General features: G+C 28.8%; 1 protein-coding gene across 1 annotated transcript in view; it reads left to right on the top strand.

Moving 5' to 3' along the window:
- LOC107446015 (cell adhesion molecule Dscam1-like) overlaps positions 1–24,301 on the top strand; it is a 188,791-nt gene that overhangs the window by 131,359 nt on the left and 33,131 nt on the right. Inside the window, exons 9-17 of the mRNA XM_043052767.2 lie at positions 65–355; positions 2,086–2,205; positions 2,711–2,884; positions 5,006–5,153; positions 6,946–7,094; positions 8,725–8,856; positions 12,691–12,852; positions 16,319–16,389; positions 21,818–22,052. Coding sequence (XP_042908701.2) covers positions 65–355; positions 2,086–2,205; positions 2,711–2,884; positions 5,006–5,153; positions 6,946–7,094; positions 8,725–8,856; positions 12,691–12,852; positions 16,319–16,389; positions 21,818–22,052 — 1,482 coding nt within the window. The remainder of the gene's footprint in view (positions 1–64; positions 356–2,085; positions 2,206–2,710; positions 2,885–5,005; positions 5,154–6,945; positions 7,095–8,724; positions 8,857–12,690; positions 12,853–16,318; positions 16,390–21,817; positions 22,053–24,301) is intronic.

Here is a 24,301-nt window from a genome sequence, read left to right as displayed (position 1 = left end):
ACTTTGTCTCTATATTACTTTTTATTGTAGATGGTAGCTAACTTTCTGTCTTCACGTTTTCCAGCTGGTCCAAAAGTTGCAAGTTTTTCCTTTAAAGAAAACCTTCATGAAGGTATGAGAACAGCAGTTACTTGTATAGTCGTAGCAGGAGATGGTCCTCTGTCAACTACATGGCTGAAAGATGGTGTACCGCTAGATGGTGAAGCTCTGGATGCTATGGTGGTGTATGCAGATGAAGGGTTTGTATCCACCCTCACATTAAAGAATTTAGCATACAGGCACAACGGAAATTACACGTGCATTGCTAGGAATGACGTTGCATCAGGATCTTACAGTGCATTGCTTACTGTAAAAGGTGTGTGCTTTTTTCATTTATCTTAAAAATTTCGTTAATTACTACTTATTGTTTAGCTAGCAAACACTAACTATAATATAATAGATTGATTGAAAACTTTTCTTCATTATTTGACTGAAACATCTTTCGTCTGAAAACTTTTCTTCATTATACGAGTGCACTGTAAAAAATTTCGGTGCAAATTACTGTATAAAGTAACGGAACTTTTGTTGCATCAGCCGTAAATGCATATTACGATAAAATTCATTTTTACCGTAAAATATTATACGTTGATTTGTAAAGTAATGTTTAATCAATCGGAGTGTATCAGAGATTTTCCTACAATTATTACTGTAAAAATTACGGTCCATCATATTTTTCCTCCGTAACATATACCGGTAAAAAGGAATTTTAAGAGAAGAAGTACTGGCATCCTAATTGCATTTACTTTTTACGTGATTTTTACCGGGATTCTTTTCAATGAGTTATATTGCTTAGCGTAAACATAATTCGTAGAATAAGTATTATGTTTTATTGCACTTAAACGTATATTTTTTTCTTAAATGCTTTGTCTTAACAATCCGCATTCTCAATTGAAATTTAGCATCTAATCAAATTTAACAGAAAAGTATTTGCACTATTATGTTATTTAATTTAGCTCCACATTGAAATTGCAGAAATTTTTGATGATTTAATGTAAGGATGTCTGTTAAACGTGCAATTAAAATTTTATTGGTGTAGTTCTCAAATTTGAGTTGCTGATATTTTGTATTTCACTTTATTTTATAACCGGTGTTAAGCATTCAACAAAATTCTGAGTTTGCGACTATCAATGTTCAACTCCATAGCCTTATTTTGAACCCGCCCCAGAAATCAAAGGAATTCCTGGATCAAGCATTGGGACAAACTAGTGTTCATGGAGGACTTTTTGATAAAACTAAACTGAATTTTCGTTTCATGGAGAGGAAAACCACGAAAACTCCCATAGTTAATCAAACAGCAAGGGGATCTAACTCAGAATTCGTCTGTCTTTGAGAATATTTTACGCCAGCAATGAGTTTGATAAGAACCTTGAAATTTCGTATCAACCACTCAACACTGGAATTTTAACTTGGGCCACCTCATTGGAAGATGGAAGCTCTATCTCCTGAGCCATCGCGGCTTGATTCAAATTTTACCTAGATATTGCGCAACCCGAAGTGAATAATGTCAAAAACTACTTCCGCTATGAGGTAACCATTTGGTAATTCAATTATTCAGATATTTTAAAAAACGTCAGATGTTTCGATAAATAAAATTATATATCCAATGGTTGCAATTGATGACAAAAATAAGAACTTAAACCCATCGGGTAAAGTAAGCAAATTTCAGGGCATGATAAATCAATCGTTAGGAGACCATGGCGTCCTTTCGAATCAATCGGAGAAAGCTTGTTGAGATAATTTTGACATCAAGTAGGCTGTAGTTCAGTTGAAGAAGAAGGGAATTCATATTTTTGGGAAATCCTTAAATTTGTATAATTTCCACTTTAATAACTTAACAACAAGAATAACTAGTGCGACAATAAAGTTTTAATATCAGAAGTTCAAAAAATGGCGTTGCGTTACTGGGCTTGGAGAATCCTTAAAGTAATTTAAAGCGAGTCCTTAAAGAAATTATTAAAATACCATGCGTTTATTGCAGTTTTATGATTGTGTTATTTGCGAAGAAAATGATCAAAGCAACGCCTTTTTTTCTTCTTAATTATCTAGTCCCTCCTCGATGGATAATTGAACCAAGTGACTTGTCAGCAGTAGCAGGACGTCCGGCAAGGTTAGACTGTCAAGCAGATGGAGTACCCTTGCCTCATGTGCGATGGAAAGTATCAAATGGTATGGAAAATTATTGTTGATCTACATGTCATAAATTTGAAAATTGCAATTCTCAAATCTGCAAGAAATTACATTCAAGAACAAATTGCAAGTAATTTTTGTCCGGTTAATGATAACTTTTTTTATACTTAGTTAAACCAGTTTTTAATAATTTTTTTTCTCACATGATACTGTGAAATTACTGAATCATTTTACTTTTATCATGATAAATTATTAAAAATTTAAAAGAATTGAGAGAAGAATTGTTAAAGGAGAAAATATAGGGTGTTATGTTATTACAGCCCTTGATATACAATTATATAATTTTTATTGAAACTGAAAAAAAAATTACATGTACATGAAGAGTTAAACAATGATATTTAAAAGAAGAAAAAATAAAAAGATAATAAAAATGTGACGAATAACTGTTGGAGATAGCAGGATTTTAAAATATCAATACTATATACAATATAGCGTAAAGGAAACATTTTGTAGTAATGGTTATTATAACTGAATTTCTTTATAGGTGAGCCACCTGAAAAGTTCAAAACCATTGTCAGCAGCTCCCACGTTCATATTTTGGTCAACGGATCATTGAACTTCCAGAGTGTTGATACAGCTGATTCAGGATACTATTTGTGTGAGGCAAACAATGGAGTTGGTTCCGGCTTGAGTACTGTAGTGAGGCTATCTGTGCACAGTAAGTTGCTTTATCAAACAAACTATTTTGAGAACTATACCTTTTTTAATGGAAAATTCTAAGACAATATCCATGATGCGTTTAGGAAATGGGTGAATCGATGTTGTTGTTGACGTATGCCATTAAGGCAGAGGGGGTACGATTGTTCTTGTTTACCAGTGGCGCCATCTATGGGGGTGAATAGATGAATATCACAAAAGCAATATGAGTTTAAAATGCAATCGTTTTCATGCTTGGTAGAGTTCCTGTATCTAACGTTGTTAGAAACTTACAACAAGCAGTTATATAAAGAAAGAAAGGTATCGGGAGAAAAAGACAGTGAAGTCAGTTACACCGAATTTACTAAGTTTCTCTCAAATTTCACTTTTTCACTTTGCGTCAATATCATATTAACAGCGTATGGCCACATTTCGCTTCAATTTAATTTACTACAGCACGCAAACTAAAAAGTTGTGCAATATTTCATTCATACCGAATCTAACTTCCTTCTTTTTACCAAGAAAACATGTAATATTTAAAAATTTGAGTTTGTGTTATATTTTTTGCTCGATTTCAGAGAAACTTAAACACAATATAAATTGAGGATGCATATATATACATAAATCCATACTTTTATGGAGGTATATGCAAATATGTGAATAAAGACATTCAAGCAAGTTATGAATTGCTGCACTCTCAGAAAATTTTTATATTCTTAAAGTTGAGCAATAACATCCATATGATTATATTTCGCAAATTGCCGTAGCATTTATAAGGTAATAAATTAAATAATTCCTTCTCATTTACATTTCAATTTGAAAAATAATGTCAAAGATTTAAGAAGGACGATATTATGGTCCTATTAGGGGCAAATTTGATAAGTTTTCAGCAAATATAAACACCAATTTGGTTCAACACGCTTAAAACAACTTACCTGCAGTGCACGACTAAAATAAAATATGAGGGCCAATTTGAACCATAATGTCAATGATTTGAGAAATTCGATATGCTGGTTCAATTGAGCGCAAGTTTGTTAAGTTTTTAGAAAATATGCACAATTGTTTGGTTCAATACATTAATTACTTACATGCAGTGTGCGATTAAAGCAAAATGAAAGCGATAACTGAGAAGAGTTTTCCATATTTTCAGTAATGAGAGTTCTAATCATAATTTTTAATTAACTATAATGAGAGTAATTAATTAAAAATGGATATGTTTTTTTGAAATTTTTCACTTTTAATCTAATTAATTGAAGTGCAAAACATTTCCAACTGTCCAAACATATAAAAATTTTCTAATACAATATACCTAACTGTAATTGCATTATTGAATAGTAAATGCAACAAAGTAGCATGATTAATACTATGAAACACAGAGTTAATTTAGATAAAAGTTAAAACGAATGCTCTGTCTTTTCAGAAATAACATGAAATTAGAATAATTATTAGCAAGGTAACAAATAATTATAATCAAATTAAGTTAAGTGCATATATTTCACTGTCAGAGTCATTTAATTGTAAAAGAAATTCAAACAGTCGCCAAAACACGATAAAAAATGTTTGATGATGTTATTAATATTTTTTTCAGAAATTTATTTCGTCTACTATTTGTAATAATTTATTTTAGTATATAAATGTATAAATTCTCGTTAAGTATAAAAGCAAATTATAAAGTAGTTGTAGTTTTAAAAAAGAAGCAAAGTGGAATATTTTGATTAATTCTGACGTACACAAGCTTTTAAGCCTCCCATTCCTTTTAAAATATTTAATAATTTTTAAAAAAAACTATATGACATCTTTAAAAAACATTTTTTAAATTTGTTGCATTTGCTAAAATTATATTTTTACTTTCACTTAACTGATAATTTTTGACCCTAGGGAAATATAAGTACACATGAATTACTTAACCTTTTTAAATCGCATAAATACGTTTATTGTAATTTGTTAATAATTAATAATATTTGCTTCACAATCTATCCATTTTAACCTCAAAAAATGCTGAATGATTATGACAAATGTTAAACGAAGCGAATGAAAAGTCATTATTCTAGCAAGTATATTAGAATAACTTTTAAATTAGACGTAAAAACGTACATGCTTTGAAAAATAAGTTATCTAACTAGGATTAATCTCTTGCATTAAGGTGCGCCACAATTTGTCTCAAAATACGCCATGATGACAGCCAGAAAAGGTGAAAAAGCGACGATGGAATGCATAGCTGTTGGCGACAAACACATGTCATTTTCGTGGAAGAAAAATGGGGCTCATCTAGACGCAACAACTGAAACAAGGTAAGTATTTTCTTCCTCAGTTCTTCTATATATTTTCCTAGTTTAATTAAAGTTTGAAGATAATTAGTTTAATTTTTCTTCTATTTCTAAATTAAAGTTAAAAATTGCTAAAGTGAAAATTATATGAAATAAGTCCACTCTGAGATTTATTTAAATTTGTTTGAGAAAAAAAAACGTAATTTACAAACAAGACAAAGGGTTATTATCTTCTTAATTTTTAAAACTAAAACAAATTTTCACTTAATTACTTATATTTATGTTGTTTAATATGCTTATATTATTATAAAGGTGGTATCATGACCATTTTATTAAACCGCCATTTAGTGGCGACTAGAAAGATTTACTACCAATTGTTTTACACAGCGTGCTAAGCAAACGTGACGCACCGTCTCACTTAATACGGCGGTGCGGTCACGTTTGCTTACTTTTGGTCACGTTTAGTCACGTTTGATTGGCACCCAAAGAAGTGATGTCCCACATAATTGCATCACTTTTGATTTTAATGTCTTAATTTTTATTAACAAATATGCCCATTCAAAATTTTCAACCCATGCCTTAGGTAAGTTTATTATGTAAATTCAGAGTACGATTTTCATGTTTAAAATTTCCTTTACAAACTATTACCATATTCCTTATGTAAGGTTATTAAATAAATTACACGTTAGATTAAAGTTTTCAAGTCAACAAATTCGCATACTTTAATTTCTTTATTCATTTCTTAGTTAAGATTATTAACATCCTTTCCGAATAAGATTTATATCATAACTTATATTAAGAAACATGCATACTTTAAATTTTCAAATAATTTCGTAAATAAGGCTATTGTGTAGATTTTTAGAGTTCAATTCCTTATGAATTTTTTGACTGTTTCTTGACATTTTAAACTTTATATTAAAGAACTTAAATCAGAAATTTATGATATATTTCTACTTTCAAAAAAATATTCGCTTTAAGTTATTATAAAAATTTTTAACCAATTTTAAGAGATTTTTTATTAGATTAAATACTAAATACTTACATTTTTAATTTAAACTAATATTAAATATTTATATTTTATATTTTTAAAATGTAATTAGGAAACATGCCACTATGGTAGCAATTTTTTTTCTCCTAGAGGAAAAAATTCTTTTTGAGAATAATTTGTGAGGTACACTCTATGCTACAAATTTAACAAATACACTGTAAAAAAAATGGTAAATTTACAGTAATAGACTGTCAGCTAGTGCGTCAGTATAAAACGGTTCATTTCACATAAAAAATACTGTTATAAAGCCTTTAAAACTATATCGACTTTCTCGTATATCAATTCCTTGGCAATTTACCACATTGAAAAATTATATCTAACGACATATAATTATCAGGTTGAGTATCAATTTGACAATGTATTTTAATCACAATTTTATTTGTATATTGTTCTAAACTACAAAGCAATTCCTGAAAAGTGAGAAAAGGCATAGAAAATAGTCGTGAAATGATTTAGAAAAAGATAAATTTATCTTACGGTAAGTAAAACTGCACGGCGAAAACTGGAACTTGAATTGACAATTTTGGTTTATTTACGATTAGGATGAAGAACTTAGAAAAACATTTTTGAAAAACTCTTTAAAATTGCCAAATATTCGGAAAAAAGTCTGTTAGAAAACGAGAATTTTATGCAGATGATTAAAAACAGAAAAAAAAATGTATTTATCTTCAAACAGTTTTTTCTGTAAAAAGCATGTTTTTTTTTCTTTTTTTTGTGGAATTTTTTTTTACAGTGTACCAGTTTCATATTTATAAGTACCACTTTTAGGTATTCTCAAACAACAGAAGAGACACCATTAGGCGGCAGGTCCATATTAGTTATTGATAAAGTAGAGAAAAAAGACTCAGCTTTGTTCACATGCGATGCAATTAATGAATATGGCGATGATTCCAAGAATATCCAACTCACAATTCAAGGTAATGAATTCTTTTTTTCACGCCAATGAATATTTCATACATGAGTGATACTAATGACTGCTTTCTTTTTGAAATACACCCTGTAACTTTTCTTTTCTTTTCCTTTTTTCCATTCCTTATACGCCCTTAAGATAAAAATTACAACTATTTTTATATAAAAATTCTTGCTAACATGTAAAAAATTGATGACATTCTTTCTTAATTAAATTAACTTTGTTAATTGTTAATCGTCCTTATTAATTTAATACAAATGTTTTTATGTTTATCACAAGTAATAATAGTGTGGATTAAGAGATGAAATTTAAAAATGAAATTGTGCCAAAAAGCATTCGTGAATCAAACTTAATTAAAAATTAACTTGCTCATCTATTACTTAAATTAAGATCCAAAAGGGAAGAAGGAAATATACATTTTCTTAAAATTGTTTTTAAACAGAAATTTTTTTAACAAAATCCATGAAATATTTTATTTAAATTTCAATTTCAACAGAAACGTTTGCAATGAGCTTCGTGATAAGATATTTGAAAATTTTTAAAAATTAAAGTTGTCAAAAAACAAAAAAAAAAATTAAGTAAATTCATTCAGCTCTGAATACTAATCTAAAAACTAAAAATCTAAAAACTACAATAAAATCTAAAAACTACAAGTCTCTCATAATTATATTTAAAATAAAATAAATTATTTAACTTTCATGAAATATTTATCCACATTTTAATCCTATTGCCATGCACTCATTAAAGTTGAAACAAAATGCTTCATAGTTTACATTGTCAGGAATTTTTAGGGAAGGAAATTGTTAATTAACAATTTATTTAGTTATCTTGTCATCAAGGGTCTTTAGGTTCGTATAACAGAATGCTCTAACTACCATACTAGTGCAGCACAGTCCAAGGAGAGTCAGGAAGCTTCCTTACACACTTAATTCTCCTAAAAAACTTTGAAATATGGTAAAATAAGCAAAAGGTGAAATTAAAATTACGGATTTCCTGACTTCGTATCATTGAAATTGGAAATTCGTATGTCATGTGGTGGTCTGTATAAAAAGCTAACTCGCCCAGAACTGCATTTTACAATTGTTATTTTCAGAGCATCCTACTACGAACTTCCAGGTTCTAGATTCGAATCCTGCATTTAGCCAACGAACAGTTCTCTCCCACATTTCTTCCTATATGTCAGTTTTGAGACCATACATTTTTTTCAAAAATGTGTAGATGCTATTTATTTTTGAATACATTTAGTATGTGCCATTCTTTAAGACATCGCGATACAATTACCAATTTTTCCATATTTAGCCAAAGTTTATCACATATTTTAAAACCAAATTTTATTGTTAACGGTAAAGCCAGTACAAAAAGCATTTTGCGTACAAAAGCGTTCTTCCTGGTGTTCCCAAATATAGTCAGAAACACGATAAATATTGCTATTTTCTAGTAGCTTCGACTATATTTCTTTTTTCTGAATATTTTCTGCTTGTAGTTTTACGTTTCATAGGAAATAACATATTTCTGTGCAAACAAAATACTCTATTTTGTTTAATTTGCTCTCTTAACTAGTCCCAATAGTTGTAGTTGTAATATATAATAAAATATATTGATTATGGTAATAATCGATGGTTGTTTATTGAATGTAGATATTCCTGACGCTCCTCAAAAAACAGAAGTGCATGACGTGTCTAGTCGTAGTGTCCGTGTGTCATGGAGCAAACCATTTGACGGAAACTCTCCCATTCTCCAATACACAGTCATGTGGAGACAGCTGGAAGGTATAATACAAACGTTGTGTGTTATTTTATATTAATATCTGTATGATTGGTCCAAATCAAAAAATTCATAAGTCCATTAACCTTAATTCTCCAACAAGTCCCTTAAACCTATCGCATTTCTCCGTAAACACTTTTTTTTATTTCAGTCTGATTAATTACTCTTTATTTTTAGCAGCTTTATCTTATAATTTTGTCTTATTTTTCCCATTAAACGCAGAAAAGCGCTCATATTGTGCGCAGTATAGCCGCTTCTGACTCTTGTGCTTTAACTTTTTCATCCAGACAAGCAATTAGTGAGCACAAAGATTCCTTGGAGATAAAATTTAAATGCTGAACAAAACAAATTACGAGTGTAACTGATTGAAATGGAAATTTTAACATTGTATGTTAAGTTATGAAAGATAATCAAATACTTAATAAATTGATACTTTCCATTTTTTTATAGTCTTATGTATATTTTTTATGCCTTTAATTCTTTAAAAATAATTTAATTTGAAAATTTAGTTAAAAAGACCAAATTTTTTTCTTCGTCTGTCTGGTTTATAAAACATTAAAAAAAAAACAGAAAAAATCTGGGATTTTTTTTACAAATTAGAGAAAACTAAAATTATTTATAAAATATTTCCAATTTAAAAATTAACTTTGAAAATATCAAGGCGGCTATAACTAGCTTTGTACTCATATGTTTGCTTTAAATTTTAGAGGTATCAACGTAAAAAATAACAATAATGGTAAGTATCAATTTTTTATAATAAATTACTCTTCGTATCATTTATCTCACTTTAGTTTACACAGGTTCAACCGCTGTTATAAATTCTTTAATGCTCCGTTGTAAATATTAGCAAAATAACTGAACTGTAAGTAATGAAATGTATGATTAATGATGAAAAAACAACGAAAAAATAAAATGATGGGGGGATGATATTTATGATACTTAAAGAACAGTCATCAAGCTTATCACGATTAATCATTAGGCCTAAAAAAAGAACTTTCCAGTAAAAGAAAAAAGTTTAAGCCAAAATGTGAAATTTATATTATTAACCTTATTGAGAAAAACAAAGACTTTTCCTGAATATTTTGTTAATGAAAGGATATTGCTTTGTTTAGTGAGATTTTTTTTTAAGAAACGGATGATTGTTTCATAGCTTGAATATTTTATAAAAAAGGATGCAAACTATTTTTAATCAGTTTATAAAGAAAATATTTTTAAGTTTAGTTAATAACAATTTCTCATAAAAATTAAGTTTAAAACTATACCTGTAAATAAAGCTTTTTGATTTTTTTTTCGTTCATTTTGTGAAGCAGCTTTTTTCCTTCAAAACAAGCCAAGTTTAGTTTATTATGGTTTTCATGAGCCAGAGCTCAATTACATAGACCTGTAAGTATTCTCTGTAATTATGTAACTCTATGTAACTATGTATCAAAGAATTTTCATTATACTAATTTTTGCTTAGTGATGGGAAATCTGTGTTATTGCTGCCAATCCATCATAATATAATGCCGGTTAGATTTGGTCCTGTCCTGGCTATATGAAACAATAAACAAAATGCTACTGGAAGTCGTTCAGTATAAAACCCAGTCAATCAAATAAGTTCCTGGGAGAAGCTATAGAATACTATAGATACTACTATAGGATACTATCTATATATATATATTTCTCTTACACGGATACTAGGATATCTATAGGATATCGATAGGATATCTATATTTTCTATTCTATAGGATACTATCTTATATATATATTTCTTTTCCGCCTGTGGCAACGTTTGCTTTGTTTTGTTTACGTTACTATTTCTCTTACACGGCGACAAAAGAAAGCCTCATTACAACTCCCCGAATGGCAACGCTAGAAAATCGACCAATGATTGCCGCTAAAAATGTCACATGCCAAATCTAGCTGAGGTGGCTCAACATATAGCGCTTTTAAAAATGGAAATTGAAATAACCATTCCATCAAATGTGATCTCTTCCGAAATTCACCCTATCAGCTGCGGCAATCTCATACTATTAAGCTAGGCAGAAGTGAGTAGTCTTTGCCGATAGATCTCTATTTTAGTATTTCGTCGAAAGCGCTTTTTTAACGAATTTATTTATTACGAATTTATTTGACGATTTTTTATTTATATCACGAATTTATTTGTTTTATTATTGTTATTAGTTATTCATTGAAAAATGAGTCTCGTCGTGCTGTTACGCTTTAAGATTTTATACTATAGCACATTTTTAATAGGTTTAACGAATTACGTGTCACTTATTTGAATTCAAATTTATCTTAACGACTTAGTATTTACTAAAAAGATGTAATTTCTTTTTTAAAAAAAAGTTGTTATATGGATTTGAATGATTGTTTCGAATTCTTAGAATTTTGTGCATTTGCAATATACCTAAGCTAGTAGCGAGCGAAGCGAGCTTGGTTTGCGAAGCAAACCATATAAGATTGCGTAGCAATTTTCGGGGGTTGGAGAACGTTAGCGAGCAGGGGGCGCAGCCCACAAGTAGTTACTATTAGAGATCTACGATATATACTCTTCAATGCTAAAACAAATGATTCAATATCATAAGAATTATAAAATTCCGGAAATTTTTTGTTCCCTCTATTTCCAAATAGTATCACATTTCTGAATAAATTTCATGTTACGACATAACTTAATATTAGAGATACCATAAAAGTTCGGAAAAAATATTATCGTGCCACATTTCTCTTACTGTGCCATATTTCTGAAAAAGTACATGCTAAAAAATAATTTTATATTCTAGATAGCTTAAAATGATTATATTACACTTTAGAAAAAGTCATTTGCTAAAATGTAGTTTAATATTACAGGTAACATTAAAGTTCGGAAATATATTTCAGTCCTCTCTATTTTGTAATACATCACACTTCTGAAACATGATTTAATACTAGAGATACTATTAAAGTTCGGAAATACTTTTAATAACTCTATTTTTGTTATAGTGACATATTTCTCCAAAAGTATATGTTAAAACATGATTTAATATTTTGGGCAGCCATAAAGTTCGGAAATACTTTTATAAAGTATATTTTATGATTATGTTACATTTCTGAAAAAGTCTTTTACCAAAATATGATTTTATTATCGGTAACATTAAATCTCGGAAGTATTTTTATTCCCTCTGTTTAATGATAGCATCACACTTCTGAAAAAGTTTCATGTTAAAACATGATTTAATACTAGTGACACTATTAAAGTTGACAAATACTTTTAACAAGTATTTGGTTTCATGGCCATATTTTTCTGCAAAAGTAAATGCTAAAACATGATTTAATATTTTAGGAATCCTTAAAGTTCGGAAATACTTTTTAAAATTAAATTTTATGATTATGTTACATTTCTGAAAAGTTCCTTGCTAAAACGTGATTTAATACTAGCGACACTATTAAAGTTCTGAAATACTTTTAATAAATATTTTGTTTCATTGTCATATTTTTCTGCAAAAGTGCATGATTTAATATTTAAGGAATCCTTAAAGTTCGGAAATACTTTTAAAAACTAAATTTTATGATTATGTTACCTTTCTGAAAAACTCTTCGCTAAAACATGATTTAATATTATGGGCAAAGCTAAATCTCTTTTATACTTTCACTCGTTCTATTTTGTAATAGTATTTTAAGCTAAGAAAATAATAATAGCTGAACAATAAACTGTTTCTCAGGTATTTAGTTACTTTTTAAACTTCTTTCGCCCTAAAACAAATTCTCCAACACGGGTGTGAAAAGAAACTCATAAGTATGTCCCCAGGCGAAAAGGAATAAATCTATGTAATTCCCACAGAAAGGGGAGGTAACATTATTACTTTCCTTTTTTTCCGCAGGTCAAGTCAGTGGAGGTCCCCTGACAGTTCCAGGCAGTGAAACATCCCTTGTAATTCGAGGATTAAAACCAAAGAACCGTTATTTTTTCCGCGTGAAGTGTGAAAATTCTCTCGGGGAAAGCCAATTTGGACCAGAAGTAGCAGCTACAACACTGGAAGAACGTAGGTATAAAGTCTTTTGGATGCTACGTCAAAGACGCTGTAGTAGTTAGAAAAATAATAATTACCGATTTATATTTTTTTCTCCAATTAATTTTCTTTAACTATAGATGTTTCATCTTGGAAACAGCTGAGTTTATTAATTAGATTTTACTTTTTTTTATGGTAACAGGATACCCCTCAGGGGTCTGTTTAGAAGAAATTTGGATCCATTAACAGACCCTTCACAAAATATCTTTTCATAAAAACGGACCCTTCACAAAATATAACTTAAAAACGGACCCTTCACAAAATGATTTTTCTTTTAATCAGACCCTTCACAAATGTGTTTATCTTCATTATTGTTTTGTTAATCGAATAAACCCCTCCCAGGGCAGAAAATAAGAAAGATGGGTGTAAACGAATTAAGTTTTGTCTTCGATAGACTCTTCCATTATTCGTCCGAAATGAATATTCTGTGTTCAGCAGTATAGACTAAATATCAAATATTTGTATGTTGCATCTCTAATTTAGAAGCAGCAATTGCTGTTTATTTTTGAAAATTTACTTTTTTTATTGTAATTTTACAGTGCCGAGGGTAATCTTGTATCGATTTACAATTTAAAAACTCCTTCAAAAAATTTTTTGCAGTAACCAGACCACATTTGCACAAATTCATAAAAGCGGACCTTGGTTGCAAGAATGTGAGTAATTTTTTCGCAATTTCACGGAAACCGGACCTTTCACAAAATGTCTGGACAGACCCCTGCCCTTCATGAGCCATGAGAGCTCAAGCGATGGAGCATTCGCATTCCAAAGAAGTAAACCGGGTTCGAATACCAGCGATGGTTGTTCGAAACAAATTCCGCATCCCGCTTACACCAACCTCAGAGATGACGTAAAAATATCATCAGTGGTAAACGGATCATGAGTTAAAGTCCCCCTGCCATCAGGCTAACCGTGGGTTTTCGTGGTTTTCCCCTCAATGTAATTCAAATGATCATTAGTTCAATCAAAATGTGCTCCATGAAGGCAAATTTCTCCCATTACTTGATCCTGGATTTCTCTTGTCTTCTGGATTAGGTTCGAAATTACTTGGCTACGGAGGTGAACGTTAGTAGTCGTAAACCCAAAAAATTGGGATGGCAGTTCGAAGACCGTTATAAAATAAAAAATAGCGTTTATTTCGTCATATTTCTCATTTAATTTTCTAAGCTATTAATTAATATTTATTTATTTCATAAACATTTCATAACAAATACTTACAAATAATTTTTTGAAATTTATATGCGTACTTTTATTTCAGTGAAAGTTAAAATAGATGACATAAAACTTCAGTGTTAGATACATAAAAAAAATTTGGAAAAAAAAGAACTAAATATATTTGGAAACTTCTACTTTAGTTTCTATGCTCCACATTTACATAACAAAAGGAGAAAGTTTTAATATTCTTATCTTTAGTGTTTCCTTAAATATTTAATAATACTTCTCAAGAAACAAAGAAACCTTTAGTACGATAAAACGAAAGAATGCTTCTGTCCGGAAAAATGTAATATTCATGACACATTCTTGTGATCTTTCTGAAACATCTTCATTCAACGGTTAGAATTGTTTCACGAAAATTATATTTCCAACTTATAAATGATTCCATCATCTTTAAGCTACGATACATATATCTAATTGAAATATAGACTTACCATTAAATTCAGACAGGTATTCCCGTCTGTCATATGTCTGAGATCGTTGTAATTGCTCTTTAATGATTGAAGACTTAATATTTTAAGCGAATGAGATGTATTTTAAAAATTTACTCAATTTTGGAAATGTAATATAAGTCTTATTTGGATACATATATTTCACTTGTAAAATTTATTTAACTCATCTATATTAGGTCTTTTACTTTAGTTAATCGCGTAAAAAATGAAATATTTAGATTAAAATACGGTTTAATTTATCATATTGTTTTCAGATCAGCTTTCGTATAAACATCAAGCACGATTAATTCAATTGAACGGCGATTGTAAATTATTTTCCCGTGAAATATTTAAAAACTAATCAGCCATATGCAATCAATTGTTTTTAATAATTAACATGTTGTGTAAGTTAATGTCGTTAGGATAAGAAAGCATATTGTTGATTAAATTTAGTGTCTGAATAATAAGTGATTCCCGAAAATAGATTCTGATAGTATTACTATTTTATTATTTCATTTATGGTGAACTAAGTATAGTACTACATAGTATAATTTTTGGGAAAATTTAAAAAGTTTTGCTATTGTCCAGAGTTCCGTTGCAAAAGTTTTAACTGCGGTCACTTTGTCAAAAAGTAAAAATTTGTAACAATTGAAAAACTGATTGAAGCAAATAATATTAATAATTTATTTTCAATTATTTCTCAAAATACGGTAAACATTATACGGTTCGTTTCTGAGACAGAGGAAAATTTTAAGAAACAAGTGTAAAAATTTTAATTAAAACATTCATAATAATTTCATATTTATGTTTATGAGATTTTAAAATGCATAGAGTTTGATTATTTCATTAATTACATAGGAAAAATTATAAAATGCAGCAACAAAAAAGTAGAGGTCCGGCAACGACTGCATACATTTTTTTTTATCGACATTTGATATTTCAGTTGCCCAGTAGCCAGTGGCGACTAAAGGAGCTTGTTTTTGCCTCAAAGCTGTAGTACAACAAATGCTTCTTAGTTCAGTTACAAAATAACCCTCTAAACTAAATTTTAGTGCTGAATTTTCCTTGCATTTATTTTTTTTCTAACAGTTGTCCTCTCAGTTACATCATTAAGTTTATGAAAACAAGTGAAAAAGGCTATATATTTTCGAAACATTTCAATCTATTTTTTATATCTTTACTAAAATTTATCTCAGAGAGTCGGCACTCAACTTAGTCTACAGCCTAATTTTTTAGTACTTTTTGTCATTAATACACAGAAAAAATGTAAGGTTACAACTATCAGAATGTGGTAAAATTTATCCTGTTTCTCACTTTATGGGAACACAAAAAAGCTCGATAATTTTTACTGATACTCTTTGGTAATGATTTTTTTAAATAAAGAGTAACATAATCATGTTTAATAATTATTATATAGTATTAAAATATAAATAGATATTTTATTTAAATACATAAAAATATATAGATATATATATATATGTTTATTGCTTAAAACAAATGAAGATATCTGCATTATGGTATACAATTTTGGTGCATAGAAAACTAAGCAAACCAAAAATTGCTTAAAATCATACTTGCATGATATACAAATATCTTTTTCAGTTCTTTACTTGCATAGTCACCACTTTAATAACAACAATTGTAAATTTTTGGAATTTTATCCCTATTATATTTATCTAAATGAAACTTGAATTATTTTTTCAGCCATATTATATTTGTTATATATATTCATAATGTTATTATGCTAATTATGTTCTGCTTTTGTATGGTGGATGCAATTTTGTGTTTTGTTACAGCTCCCAGAAGAACACCTCATGGCATAAAAGCTTTTCCCCTCTCTTCAAGATCAATCAACATCACGTGGCAAGTGAGTGAAGAAAAAGTTTTTATAATATAAAAAGTCATGGGAGCTTTTTTACTGCATTGTAATAAATGGCCGTTTTTTTACGGGCTTTCTCCTTGTATTTGACGGTTTGAAACTGTTTTGCTGACAAATCGTTTTCTTTACTGCTTTTCACCCTATTCACTATTATTTCCCTAGAGACTGACAATTTTTATCCATTTATGAATATAAATGGATAAAAATTGTCAGTTCTAATTCTACACTGAAAAAAAAGTACAGTCGAAACTACCAAAACAAGGTAAATTTTACCGTGTTTCGGGCTCTATGTAAACTGTGTGAACAGAAAGCTCGGTAATTTTACCAAAACGCCTTAACGTTAAATTAACAACGAAATATGTTTTTTAAATATGGTCTGTAAAATTTAGTAATTTTATCATGATACATAAGAGTCTGGCATACAAAGCGTTTATTCGGTAAAATTTTTAATTTTTTTCCTAAATGTATGATAATAATAACTATAATTTTAAAAAATCAGAATTTTCGGTGAACCGTTACCCTATAAATGGTAAAATAAACATATAATTTGTTTTTATTGACAGGATTTTTTTTGCAAAAATGTCATTTCCATACAGTATGGTTTATCAGAATTTTTTCCTATGCGTAGGTTTCGCCGTACTATTTCGCTTACCGTACAATGACATTACCTTTTCTTAAATCATTTTGCGATTAATTTCTAATCTTACTCTTAATTTTATTCTATAGTATTATGGTATTGAACACCGTGTAAAGGAAACTGCCTTTCGACTTAATTATCAAATTGATACTAATTCTGATTATTATCTATTAATAGATATATTTGCTTGGTAAGTTAAATTACCAGACATTTTTATACGAGCGGGACGTTATAGTTTTAAACATTTTTACACTTAAATATGATTTTTCAATATGTAAGACTTTTTAAGTAAAAACAGAGTAAGACTTCGTAAAACAACTAAAGCCGCGATCATGCAAGGAACAGAGAGCTCACTTCTCAATGAGGTGGCTGGCTCAGAATAAAATCACAACGATTACTGTCGTAATAATTCTGCTCCAGGCTGACTTGGACTACGCTTGTGGCATATAATATTAAAACTTGGTGTGAGTAGGAGGAGGAGAGGTCTAATCTGCCAATCTAGTGACCGGCTAAACTGGGGTTTGAATCCCGAGATCGTCAGCAAAATATTTTATTCATTTCACGAACACATAAAGTGTTTCAGTGTCCTGCGAACACATAAAGTGTTCAATTCAGTGTTTCAGTGTGTTACTAATGACTCTAGATGTCAAAAATGGAAGCACTACAGAGCTGCTTAACACAAAAAGTATAGTATTTCTCATCTCTCAAGATAGGTGGCAGTATCACTTTAGCTATTAAAGCCACGTACTATGATTCATTTGACAAAACTAAACTGAACTACAAACAAACTGCAATATTTATTTACAAACGAAAAGCAAACATGACCAAAGTCCAGTTAAATTTCAATTTTACGGTTTTGAAATCATGCTAGCTGTAAATGGTTACAAAACCGTATATTATATTCACGAGATTTTAATCAAACTACCTGCAAGCGATTTAAAAACTGTAAATTCGATTTTCATACAATACAACATTTTCTCCATTTCTTTCAATACATAAGAAGTTTCCAGTGTCTTGCACTCTCCAATTTATGACCTTTTACCAATAAAACACGATACTCCTATTCACGGGTAGATGGCAGCACCATTAAACTACTTAACGCGAAAAAACCTAGTATTTCCAATTTGTTACGATAAGTGAAATAATCAGATCTAATTAAACCACATTCAACAGTTTATTTGATATCCAATGACAAGTTAAATTTCTTTTTTGTGATTTTCAAACCACTCTAGTTGTAAATGGTTAAAAAGACCGCTTAATTCTGTATTTGTATATTGTCGCCAAAACCGTAAATGTAAAAAAATTTTCAAAACTGAAAACTTTACAGTTAGTTAGATAGACAGACTACTGACAGTTACTTTACTGTAATTTTAGAAAGAATTTTCTTACAGTGAAGAATGCGACAACATCAATGAAACACGGTTTATTGTGATTACATTTCTATGCTATGACGAAAAATAACCTTGAGTTTTGGCTTTACATTAGGTTATTGAAAAACATTTAAAGGCATATACAGAACACTACGTAGACTGCAAAAAATTATTAAAATGTTTACGGTAAAAAGTACCGGCATTTTTTACAGTAATATTTATTGTAAAATTACTTTAATTAAATACTATTGCAAAAACTACTGTGTGAAATTCAACGGTAAAAATTGATTTTGCGGTAAAATTGATTTAACGGATGTTGCATTTAGAGTGCCAGTACTTTTTAGCGTAATTTAATTTTGAATTTTTAGCAGTACATCTCCCATTTAAAATCATCTCTGATTCAATCTTGTAAAGATAAAAAAATTTTAAAAAAATAACTCTGCTGAAGGGGATCAAAATTTAAAAAATTTCTGCAACATCTTGAAAAATTTAAAACTATGCATAAAATTATTGCAACGTTTCAAATTTAAAACTTATTGCAATTTTCCAAAAAAAAATGCATTAGCTCACTTTAAGTAATTTAATGATTAGTGAAAATTTTTCATTCAACGTTTTTTAAAGGAATTCTAAATTTTATAGGCTTGAAAAAGACTTTAAAACAGAAATAATTCGATTGTTTTTTTATTAAGATTAAATCGGAATATTTTATCATTAGAGTTCAAACTTTATATAAAATATTTTGAGAAGTTGTAATTTTTGATTCTAAGAAATAAAAATGTCAGAGAGATCTTAAAACCTAATAAAAAATCTGAATAGTTTATGAAACTCCAGAGAAAAAATCTTCCAAACTATTGTCTAAACATAACTGAATATGATAGAAATAAATACTAATACTCTTTTGTTAAAAAAAATTTTAAAATTATTTGCGAGAGATTTATCAATGTCTGCTTTTTTTTAAAAACAAAATATTTATTTATAAAATAAATGCATGCAGAAATGCTTTTTATTTAAACCCTCATAAATAAAACGAAATTCAAATTCAAATAACCTTAGATAAACAATATTTCTCTATTTTTGCATCAATGCACTTTCAAAATATTATTTGTCTATGTTATTTTAACATCTTAATCGAAAACTGTCATAAACAAATTGAAATTTTTTAAATAAATATTTATTGTTCCATGAATATGCTGAAAAAATATATTTTGATATAAAACATGCTGGTTATAAGTATTTTTATCCTTTCGAAAACGAGATTTTTGAATACAAATTAGAACGTTTAGAACCTTATTGAGATATCTGATTTTCAGAATGTATTTACTGTGATAACTTCACGAAACCATTTTTAGAAATAACTTATTCAAAATATTTTTAAGTCATTTTCATCATATTTATTAGCTATAAGTAAACTAGTATTTTAAGACTCATGGTGTTCCGTAAAGACCACGCTTAATATATATTTTAAGAATCCTGATAAAAACGAAAATTAAAATGTATACTAGTTAGCGACAGTAAATTAATACAAAAGCAAAGAAAAACAACTAATTATACAGAAATCAGACAAACCGTAATACCCGAAAGTGGATGTAATAAACTCTAAAACAGGTTTAATTGGAGGTTGAAACTTGAAAGTGCTTCTTTCTACTCCTCTCTATTCCATCTTATTTTATTTTTTTTAGTTGCTTATTACATCCACCTTCCTGTACTGCAATTTGGCAGATTTCGATATTGTTTTACTTTTTTCCATATTAAATTTTACTTTGAAATTTGAAAATGGGGATACTTTTTGCTTTCCTTTTCATAAATATTCTAAAAATACACATTAAGAGGCTTATTTACAGAACCCCTTGTATACTTCATTTTGCAAGTGGGAAGGCATATTTTAAATGGAAAACCAATATATTCGCCAATAATATTGCTCTTATCAATAAGTCATATTTTTGAAGACTTAGTAATTTGATGTATAATTCTAAAATTAATGATTCGTATTTCGCGTAGAAAAAATAATGACTTCGTCAAATTGTCACAAAAATAAGTCATATTTTTATTATAATAATAAGCAACTTAATATAGTAAAAATATCCTTATTCTCCAGTTACTAATTCAAATTTTAAATAGACAGAAGAATAATTTGTCAAAAAAGTTTTCAACAACATACTTGGTATTTTACTATACATTTTCCTTCTGCAGATAGTTATACATAATATACATAAAAAACAAACATAGTTATACATAATATACATAAAAAACAAGCATAGTTATACATGATAAACAAATAAAACAACGTCTTTAACGAAAATTTATCGAATCAAAACGCCGTTTTTCGCACTTTTATATAGATATTTTTTCCTTCTGAAGTTAATTATTAATATTTAAAATTGGCAGAACTATGTTTTCGCCATAAAATATTGTACCATAGCATTTCTACCATTTTAATCATAACATTTTTAACAGTCTACCAATAATAATTTAATTAATCAGAAAAAAATATCTTCACTAAAACTATTTTCATAGCTATAAACGATTTTATATTTTAATGCCTATTCCCATTATGTTGTTGTTTGTTCATTGTTTATTCACAAATTTTTCTTAAATATTATCTAAATATTTGTATATAATATTATAATTATTATATAAATATTAGTATATAATATTATAATTATTATATAAATATTAGTATATAATATTATTATATAAATATTATTACATCATACTATTATACACCGAAGAGACATTACAATATGACCACCCTCGATCTATAGCAATGACCCCACCAAGGTTTTCATGAATTCTCGCCCAGGTACAATGTTTTCACGGGGCACATTAGGACCCATAATCCTTATAGAACAATCCCTAACGTCTGTAAGCTACTTGAACATAGTTGTAGACCAGGTTCACCCATTCATAGCAACAGTTTTTTTTCCTGCGGATGATGGTGTTTACCAACAGGATAATGCACCATGTCATAAGGGTCGAATCGTCATGGATTGGTTCGAGGAACATTCCAGTGACTTTCAAGTCATGTCTTGACCCCCAAATTCACCTGATCTTAATCAAATAGAGCATTTGTGGTCCTAGTTGGGAAACCAAATTCTTACTGCCACGCTACCCCCTCGCCATGTGAGGGAATTGCAGGACCAGTTGGTGAGCTCTTGGAACCAGATACCTCAGACTACCTATCAGCACCTTGTGGAATCAATGCCGTTTTGAGGGCTAAAGGTGGTCCTACATGTAATAAGCAGGGTGGTCATAATGTAATGGCTCTTCGGTGTATAATATTATTATATAATATTATTTTGATATTATTTTATATCATGCATTTTTCATAAATATTATATCATAAACTGTTTATTCATACATTTTATTGAAACAAATTAATTTGTGTAGTAATGAGGCTCGTTTTTTGCAGATACCCAAGGATAATGAGCCAGACAGTATTGATGGCTACTATATTGGATACAAGCCCCATCTTAAATCAGAACCTTATAACTTCAAAGCCATCAACATTTCGAATGCTGTTTTTTCTCATTTTGTCGTCAAGGAATTGTCTCCTCTAACAGACTATAATGTAATAGTGCAAGCCTATAATGGTAGAGGAGCAGGTCCACCCTCAGAACCTGTCATTGTGAGAACTCTAGAATTCGGTAAATTTCACTATAAATACTAAATTTTTTACCTCTGTCCCTACATAATTTTATTTTTCAATTTCTTATAATTTCGCGTATAATATAAGTATAATTTCGCGTAATTTAAAAATAAAGAAATAATATTTTTTAAAGTAATAATAATAATAATATTTTTTTAAAGCAAAGAGAAAAATCATTGGATTTGCACTATATTTGAGCAAAAATTTTAACATTGTTGCAACTTTTCATTATTTAAAGATAAATCTTAACATTGTTGAGAATTGCTCATTATTTAAGAATAAATTCTAACGATGTTGATATTTGCTCATTATTTAAGCACAAAGATCCTAACACTTTTCATATTCCTTATTTAAACGAAAATTTCAACATTGTTGAGTTTTCCTTATTATTTAAACAAAAATTCTAAAATTTTTGAGCTTTGTTATTATTTAAATCATTAAAATTCTAAGATTTGCACAATATTTAAAAAAATATCTTAACATTGTTGTAATTTTTCATTATTTAAAGATAAATCTTAACATTGTTGAGAATTGCTCATTATTTAAGAGTAAATTCTTAACAATGTTGACATTTGCTCATTATTTAAGCACAGAGATCCTAACATATTTGATATTCCTTATTTAAACAAAAATCTTAACAATGTTGTGCTTTCCTTAATATTTAAGCAAAAATTCTAAAATTGTTGAGTTTTGTTGTTATTTAAACAAAAATCCTAACATTGTTGAGATTCGCTTATTATTTGAAAAAAGACGCGATGACTCAGGGGATAGAGCGTTCGCCTTCCAATGAGGTGTTCCGGGTTTGAATCCCAGCGATTTCCTGGTAGATACGAATCCGCATTCGGCTTGCACCGACCACAGTGCTGACGTGACACATCCTCAGTGATAGACGGATCTTGGATTAGACTCCCTTTTTCATCAGGCTAACCGTAGGAGGTTATCTTGGTCTTCCTGTACATGTAACGCAAAAACGAAGGTAATAAAATCATAAATTAAAATATTACTTGAAAAAAATCTGTTCATTCACTTTTAAAATGAAAAGCATAATATGTTTATTTTAATTAAAACCCAATATGAGACTTTAAGAAGGTACCCAAAGCACTACTAAGTTTAAATTCAAAGAAGAACGTTCTTCTCTTTTCATTTTTATTTTTAGAATATTAATTTCAAATGCTACTTAAGTTTTTTTTTTTAAAAAAGCACTGAAATAAACATAACATTTTTCTTTCAATTTAAGTTTTAAATAAAATCGGAAAGGTTGAAGTAATTATCCTCGTGTGTGATATAATTACTCTTGTTGATTTAAATTATTAATAAAAAACACTACTTTTCAAATGATACATTTTTTTGATACTTGAAAAATTGTAATAAAAAGTTCACTATCTTAATAAGCAGTCCAATTTATATTTTTTAATCTTTTAATTCTCGGTATCGTAATTGCTTCGAGATTTCAACTTCAAAAGGAAAAATGAATCTTGATAAGTTTCTTAATTAGTACTAAACAAGCTTTAATCATTAGCTTATAATATTTTATTTATAAAAAAAAACCGAAACTAGAAACTTTTAATTAGAACAATAGGCGCCTTAAAGTAAATGTTAATTTCCGCTGTTCATTTCATTTATTGAATTATTTATACTTTTTGTAAGAGATAGTAATTGCTACTAAATATAGATGAAATTTTCTTTGATCGAAGGATATTGTTTCTTTGAAGTTGTAAGTATTTGGCATATTTTTAAAAAAATATATTGCCCCTGCTAATTTAAGAAACACACTATCAAATACCTTTTTTTAGCGACCTTGATAATAGCATAAAAAAGATGTTTCAATTATAACTAGCATTACGTAAAGCATGTTTTGTTTAATATAAAATTATTCTTGAGTAAGTACAATAATAGATTTTTTATCAAAGTTATTAAATCATTATACTAGTTAGTTTGCTTTAAGTGGTCTCAGAACTCTTGAGTTTTAAGCGAAATAAATATTTTATCATTTTTCGTCACTCCACGATTAATTAAAAATTGTAATAGGATCTCTTTTTTTTTACAGTATATATAGTTCAAGTTTATATGAAGTCCACAAAAGTGTTCAGTATTTTAAAAATCTTTCAGAGAATTAATTATTCTTCAAGAGCTTCAAAAAAGGAAAATATAGTTGTGATATTTTAAAAATATATTCAATTTTTCTCAAAGTTAAAAACTCAAAAAGGAATTAATACATTTAAAACAACTTCCAATAACAATATATAT

Source organism: Parasteatoda tepidariorum, chromosome 8 (genome assembly GCF_043381705.1).
Source record: "Parasteatoda tepidariorum isolate YZ-2023 chromosome 8, CAS_Ptep_4.0, whole genome shotgun sequence".
NCBI lineage: Eukaryota > Metazoa > Arthropoda > Arachnida > Araneae > Theridiidae > Parasteatoda > Parasteatoda tepidariorum.
The sequence above is the reverse complement of the archived record's forward strand: the minus strand, read 5'-3'. Positions and strand labels throughout refer to the sequence as shown.